Here is a 7,564-nt window from a genome sequence, read left to right as displayed (position 1 = left end):
ATCACACGTGGAGAAAAGTAAACGATTTTGTTTATTCTTGTAATTAAACTATATTTCCATTTTGCAGCTACTATCTCCAAATCCTAGCTAGCATTCATGCCATTTTGTTAACCGCACAAATGAATGATGTGGGTTGGTAATAGGGGTGTCAAAAATCCCCAGGAGGCGGGGATCCCTGCGGGGACCGCCCCGAATGGGGCCCCGTTGGTGGGGAAATTTTCCCGTGGGGATGGGGATGGGGAGCAAAATTTCCCCGAGACAGGCGCGGGGACCCGAGCGGGGATCCCCGCCCCATCCCCGATAATTCCCGGAATGTTTGAAATTTCTTAAATAACCTTACTTTATTTCTAACATAGGTGGGTTTTTTAGTAATCTTACCAATTAAAAAAATCCTAACCCTATTATTCAGTCTTCTCTACTCACTGTGTTGTATAATTTTGATTTTCTCTCCTTTTATGTATCTAAAGCAATTAGACATATATGGTTTATAATTTTGAAATAGTTAGGGTTTGATTTTGAAATAGTTGCTTGATTTTCTCTCCTTCTATGTATATAAAGCAATTATGATTTCTCTTGCTGAGTATGCTGACCATCAAAGAATACTTAATGTTAAAGATTATATCTTATTGCTTTTTTTTTAGAATGGAAGTTGTATTTTAAGATTTTATTTAATGGATTATAATTTGCTATGTTGTATTTCTGGACTTATAATCTTGGATAAAATATATTTGTGTGTTTGTAATAGTATTTTGTAGTTTGTTTTATAAAATATATGTTATAATATAAATAAATTAAATCTTATATGTATTTATGTATATTAGAAACTGATTTTAATGGAGGATTTTAATATATAAATAGTATTTTAGATAAATAAAATGTATGATAATGAGGTTCTATTCAGTTTTTGGCTACAATGAAGTAATATGCACATACAGGTGTTGGAATCCCATTAGCTTAAACGCCAAAGTAAGAATCATGGATTCTATTTCTATATTTTCATCATCATATAATTAATAATTGTCAACGAAGGAAAAGTCAACGAGTCAAGTTACAAAGCGACAAGTTACTGGAAACTGAGTTGGCTATTTCAAACAGAAAACGATTATAATAAGTTGCCTTATTTATTGAGGCTCTAAGCAGATGCATTCACATGCAAGTTGCAATAACCCACCAATTGAAATCAACTCAAAAAAAAAAAAAATTCATGAGTATCAAATGATTTTTTTTCTCTTATTATCTATGAAGCAGGCACTTTTTTGAGTTATCGTATCCGTGTGTCGGACATATTTTGGACACGACACTCACCGACACTCGTTCGACACGGATGTGTGCTGTGTCCAACCGTGTCTTAATAAAAAATAAAAAATTCTTCTCCGAACACGCCTGGACACACCTAAATATCATCACGTGTCCGCATATCCAGCCTTGTTCTTAATATATATTGTTGAAATGAGTTTAGAAATAATATATATTATAATTTATTAAAACAAAAAATATTTTAGATACTTTTATATAGTTAAAAAAAGACATTAAAAACAGTTAAAATTATTTTATATTTTAACAGTAATAAAATATAAAAAATCATTATAATTTATTTAAAAAATAGTATCATATAAAATTTTAAAATTCGCGTATCGTGTCGTGTCCCGTGTCCGTGTCGGTGCATGATAGCTTATTATTGAGTGTTCGTGTAATGAGAGTAAAGGGTGATGCATGAGTAGAGACTAATCATGAGAAAATATCGGATAAAATTCAAACATTGCAACTACTACTATAGTTTGTTTCGTTTGAAATTCTTAAGGCAAAGATAAAGAAGTTTGAAACTTTCAGCTACAACAGTGGAGGGACTAGTCAAACCTCATTTACTAACCCATTTCATTCTTTTTATTATTCTTTTATTCTTTATATTTATGAACTCTGTTGCAAGATCATTTTGCCTTTGTTTTTGTTCTTATTGAGTTCAGAAAGGACACCCCTCAACATACAGAAACCCGGGTTCAATGGGGTCTGAATTCACAGGAGACACAACTATGGATGCAGCAGAGAAGAGGCTCAATGAGCTTGGTTACAAGCAAGAACTTAGAAGAGAAATGGTTAGTTATTTCATCTTCTTGAATATTCTTGATCCTACTTTTTCTTTTTTCAAAATAGATTTCGGAGAAGCTTGAATTATGTGTAGATGTTTTTATTTGTAATTTTCTTTTTTTGCCCTTATGATGAAATTCTGGGGTAACAAGGATTTTTTGTGATAGAATTTTTAATATTATGCATGATCTTATCATCTTATCACAAAAGTAATCTGAGATACAGAATTTTTTTTTTCTTTTTAGTATTTCCCTATTTGTAAACTCCTTTTTCATTTGATGTTTTATTATTGTAATATTAACTCTCCATGATTTAGAGAAAAAGGTTAATAAGTGTGTTGAATGTTGTCCAATTTATGGTGCAGACTATGTTCAAAACACTGGCAATATCATTTTCAACAATGACCCTATTCACAGGAATCACTCCTCTATATGGTTCCAGCCTTCAATATGCAGGGCCTGCATCTCTTGTATGGGGATGGGTGGTGGTTTCTTTCTTCACTTGGTTTGTTGGGATTGCAATGGCTGAGATTTGTTCATCTTTCCCGGTTTGTAACTTCATTCTTCAATTTGGTATTATTTCTGTCTTGTAATGAATGATATAGCATCTTGGATATTCTAAAATCCTATAATGAAGTAAAAAAATAGATACTTTCAACTTCTTGAAATGTTAAATAGTGACAATTTTTTCTTCTTCATTTAGTGTTAAGAAATATGCTTAAGAGAAACTATTATGAAGATACATAATTTCTCAGTTTGTTAAGGTTGGTTTGAGATTGATAAAATCTGGTTTCTACTGGTATCATTGGCTTAAAGATCATGCTTTTCCCAATTTCAAATTTGGAACTTAATCAATTATGTTTGAACAAATTAAATATGTTTTGTAATGAAATCAAGAGTGTATGCATTATATTTGCCTTCATTTCTAAAATTTTCTGCATCTGTCATTGCAAATTAGTTCACAAAAACTAACTTTCACTTAAATGCAATACAACAGACAACTGGCTCTTTGTACTTTTGGGCTGCGCATTTAGCCGGTCCGAAATGGGGACCATTTTCTTCATGGTGCTGTGCTTGGCTTGAGACCATAGGACTTATTGCTGGGATTGGAACTCAGGTATTTAATTGCACTTTGGTTGAAGAAATTTGAAGTTTCTACTCAAAGACTATATAAATATAATATTACAGAATGTTTTACATTTGTAACTGAATGTTTTCATGGTTGAAAAACAGGCATATGCAGGATCACAAACATTGCAGAGTATAATCTTACTCTCAACAGGAACACATAAAGGTGGAGGGTACTTTGCTCCAAAATGGTTATTCTTGTGTATGTATATTGGCTTAACTGTCATATGGGCAGCTCTCAACACATTTGCATTGGAAGTGATTGCCTTGATAGATATGATTTCAATATGGTGGCAGGTACTTTAAGCATGTTTGTTATATTTTAAAAATTTTATTTTTACCATTTATGATTGTTTCCTCATCTGGATAGGATTAGGGATTTTCTATTATACTATTTCATAGTACAAAAATATTATGTGCACACAAAAAATCAGTTACCAAAATCAGTCATTATATATTTGTATATAAATATATGTATTCTTTATACCGATATTATCCATTCTCTCTCTCTCTCTAGTTGTCTCTTTTTTCTGTCTAAAGCCCATATTCTCAAAACTAAAGCTTTTAATAATTTTTGTGCCTCTGTGTTAATGAACAAATAAGGAGCTAATTCTATTTATACTTATTGTTTTGCCTCAAAGTATTGTTCTAAAACTTAACAACTACTTTTAAAAAAAAGTTGTACACACTCTCAATTTGATTAAAGCCTAAATCTACTTCTAGATTTGCATGTTATAAACAAATGAAGCTTCATGTACTATAAATTAAAGTTAAGAGATTTTCATGGTATATTAAGAGTAAAATCACTCATTTATTTTATTTTTGGTATCAGCTTATTGGGGGAATAGTGATTGTGATCATGCTACCTCTGGTATCACTTACTACACAATCTGCTTCATATGTATTCACACACTTGGAGTTGGCACCTGAATCAACTGGAATTACAAGCAAACCATATGCTGTGATTCTTGCATTTCTTGTGAGCCAGTATTCCCTCTTTGGATATGATGCTGCAGCACATTTAACTGAAGAAACCAAAGGTGCTGACAAGAATGGACCTATTGCCATACTTGGCAGCATTGGCATGATTTCAGTCTTTGGTTGGGCTTATATTCTTGCACTTACATTCAGCATTCAGGTATATCTATCTATATATACCCAACTTCAATCTAGTAGTAACAAGCATCATGAACATATAATTTAGTTGACCTATTTACATATACAAGAGAGAGACACTGCTTTTGTTTTTTTTTTTTCTTTCTTCCTTTATTTTGTTATGCCTGTTGTGTGAGGGACTTGATAGTAATTTTAAGTTGTCTTATCTCTTGTTGATTTAGAATAAACCATACAGGATTTAATACAAAGGATGATAGTAACAGCAACTTTTCTATTCTCTTCAGAATTTCAGTTACCTTTATGATACAAACAATGAGACTGCTGGAGTATTTGTGCCAGCACAAATACTCTATGATGCATTCCATGGAAGATATCACAATTCTATTGGAGCAATCATTCTACTATTTATCATTTGGGGTTCATTCTTTTTTGGTGGACTTTCAATCACTACAAGTGCTGCTAGAGTTGTAAGTATGACACTTCCTCTTTTTGTTTGTTTGATTCGGAAACCTGCATGGTATCACAAGCTTGCACAAATCAATTTACAAGAAAATATGGATATGGTTACAATCAATAAGAGAATGATATTTAAGATGTAGCGCGCCACTGACTTAAACTCTTATCTTAAATAGTATTTTTTATAGAAGAATCTTGGAATTTCTCCTTTAGTTAGCAATATCTTGGATTGCAAGCGAAGCAAGTATTAGAACTTTTTTGTTTTCTTCTTTAGATTTGAGTCATAATGTTCTGGAAAAAAATGAAGTACTTTATCCCTTCATAGTCCTAACCATTATTATGGTGTATCTCAAAACAATTTTTCAGGTTTATGCTTTGTCTAGAGACAATGGAGTCCCATTTTCGTCCTTATGGCGAAAGCTACACCCGAAGCGCAAGGTTCCCTCGAACGCTGTATGGCTTTGTGCAGGAATCTGCATCCTTCTTGGCCTCCCAATCCTAAAGGTCAATGTAGTTTTCACTGCCATAACTTCGATATGCACAATCGGATGGGTTGGTGGCTATGCAGTTCCAATATTTGCAAGAATGGTTATGCCTGAAAAGAACTTCAAGCCTGGACCCTTTTACTTAGGAAAAGCTGGAAGACCAATTTGCTTGATTGCATTTCTGTGGATTTGTTACACTTGTTCTGTGTTCCTTTTGCCAACATTGTACCCTATAACTTGGGATACTTTCAATTATGCACCAGTTGCTTTGGGTGTAGTTTTAGGCCTTATAATGCTTTGGTGGGTTGTAGATGCAAGAAAATGGTTTAAGGGACCAGTTAGGAACATTGATACGCAAAATGGTAAGGTTTAATGTAATTCCTCACAAGTTTGAAGAACAATACTATAATAGATGGAATTTTACCATTCATTTTTTGGTTCCTCAATGTGCTGCTTTGACTTGTACTTACTCTGTGGTCAACAATATTGTTGAAAACTACCATGTTACTTAAAAAATGTTGAATTGTGCAGATCAAAGGTAAAGATTGGTATCTGATAGATAAAATAGTCTTATGGTTCCATTTATAAGACATATATTACAAAATTCTAAAGTCATTTATTCCCTTAAAAAGAAAAAAGTACTAAGGAATTACTTCCCCATCCATAAAAGGGTTGAAGTGGTTTGAAAACTTCTTCTCCTTAGTTTTCAATTCTCTCAGTTCTCTTAAATCTTCCAACCATATACTATAGCTTGAGTTCTTAGCAAGAACATCAAGAGACACTTCCTTATTTTCAATAAGTTCCATTGAGTATTTCTCAAACTTGTCAATGCTTTGCCACAACAAAGCAAGCTTGGTTGTATCACTCTCACTTCTAATACTATCCAAGCAATCTCTGGCTTCCTCCACCCTCGCCCAAAAGCACGAATCTTGCGTCAAACTCGCAAACTTGCTCCTCTCACTATTTTCTTCCTTAGCAGCCACACTATCCTTCCACCACCTATCAAAAATCTCATACCTCTTCTCCCTGCCATGTTTTATGTAATGTCCATTTGTTTTCTGCTTCCCTTTGCCATAATACTCAGCAATGTCCAATGGCTCTACAAGCAGCTTATAAAAATGCGAAGCGTTGATCCATTTTGCTCGCAACTCAAAGTCATAAGGCAGCTCATTCCTCTCCAGCATGTCAACCACATTGTTCCAGAACCTTGCAAGCTTGATACGGTTCATGTTGACCTTCATTTCCCTTTTTGAAGAGCCTCTCCTCTTGAACAAATCATAGTATCCCATTTGATCACTCTGTTGATCACACCAAGCTTTGTAACATTCTATTTCTGCCCTGTAAGGTACAAATTTGGATAAGGTAATTGCAAGCCGAGCAGCCTTCAGCGCCGGCGATGGACCTGCTCTCCTAGCCTCCTTAAGGCACTCCTTGGCCGGCTCGAAAGCCGGTTGCTATCAGTTGAAAAAAAGGTAATTGTTCAGTTAAACCACTTTCTTCCAATGCAAACTATCAATGAAAGGAAAAAATGTTTTTTACCTGTCTTGTTATCCCTGAAGAGTGGAGTGCCAATTCAAGCCCTGCTTCATAGCTACAATTAGGAACAATCCCTTGCAATGACAATTTCTTGCTCAAGAATTGCAATGACAATTTATTGACATAATCTCCATACTTTAGATGATCTTCAATACTAGAATCTGGAGAACTTGTTACAAACATCAAGTGCATCATCTTTATAACTGCGGCAGAACTCTCCACACACACTGCTCCTTCGTCCGAAACAAAAAGGAAGCTCCCAAAGGGACGAAAGAACCCTTCGACTCCCTCTTGGGTAGCTGCATGATGCAAGTAAGTCGTGACAAAGCTGAACAACTCAGCTTTGTCCCCGTCAGTTACTTGCATCGCAAGGTTCCCAAGAGAGCTTGGATTAGCCATAGAAAATTGCCAAAATTGAAGCAAGGAATTGAGTTGAGCAATGTGAGGCATTGTAGGTGCAAAGAGAATCCTTGGCATGATGTCATGCTTTGTTACCATGTGAATGAAGTTGGCACCCCATCTTTCTTTGAGAATGGCATTGGAAAATGACTGATTCCCAAGCATTGGTGAACCGAAAGTTATGCAAAGAACTGAGATAGAAGAAGATATGTGTTGGAGATATGCCAAAAGCCAAAGGCTGCATAGAGAAGCTATGGCTCCTCCTATGGAATGGCCTGTAATAACAATTGATTTGGTTTTGCTGTTTCTCATAATTGGCAACATCTGAAATTAACATTAACTTTGAATTCTTAGTTGGCT

The 7,564-nt window shown here is 34.6% G+C and overlaps 2 protein-coding genes across 3 annotated transcripts in view; one reads left to right on the top strand and one right to left on the bottom strand.

Annotated features, from left to right (window-relative positions):
• Positions 1,710-5,715, top strand: LOC107612565 (amino-acid permease BAT1 homolog). Its single transcript, XM_016314246.2, has 7 exons — positions 1,710-2,093; positions 2,450-2,632; positions 3,082-3,201; positions 3,318-3,509; positions 4,045-4,350; positions 4,613-4,795; positions 5,151-5,715. Exons 1-7 carry the CDS (start codon positions 2,001-2,003, stop codon positions 5,640-5,642), a joined length of 1,569 nt encoding a protein of 522 aa, XP_016169732.1. The 5' UTR covers positions 1,710-2,000; the 3' UTR covers positions 5,643-5,715.
• Positions 5,797-7,564, bottom strand: part of LOC107612564 (lipase-like PAD4) — a 37,546-nt gene continuing 35,778 nt past the window's right edge. For both annotated transcript variants that reach the window (XM_021110102.1, XM_016314245.2), the window contains exons 4-5: positions 6,809-7,528; positions 5,797-6,723 (exon numbers count right to left, since the gene is read on the bottom strand). In XM_021110102.1, the coding sequence (XP_020965761.1) occupies positions 5,911-6,723; positions 6,809-7,528 (1,533 nt within the window). In that variant the 3' untranslated portion in view covers positions 5,797-5,910. The remainder of the gene's footprint in view (positions 6,724-6,808; positions 7,529-7,564) is intronic.

This window comes from Arachis ipaensis, chromosome B08 (assembly GCF_000816755.2).
Source record: "Arachis ipaensis cultivar K30076 chromosome B08, Araip1.1, whole genome shotgun sequence".
In the NCBI taxonomy this organism is placed as follows: Eukaryota; Viridiplantae; Streptophyta; class Magnoliopsida; order Fabales; family Fabaceae; genus Arachis; species Arachis ipaensis.
This window is presented reverse-complemented; position numbering and strand designations above follow the sequence as displayed.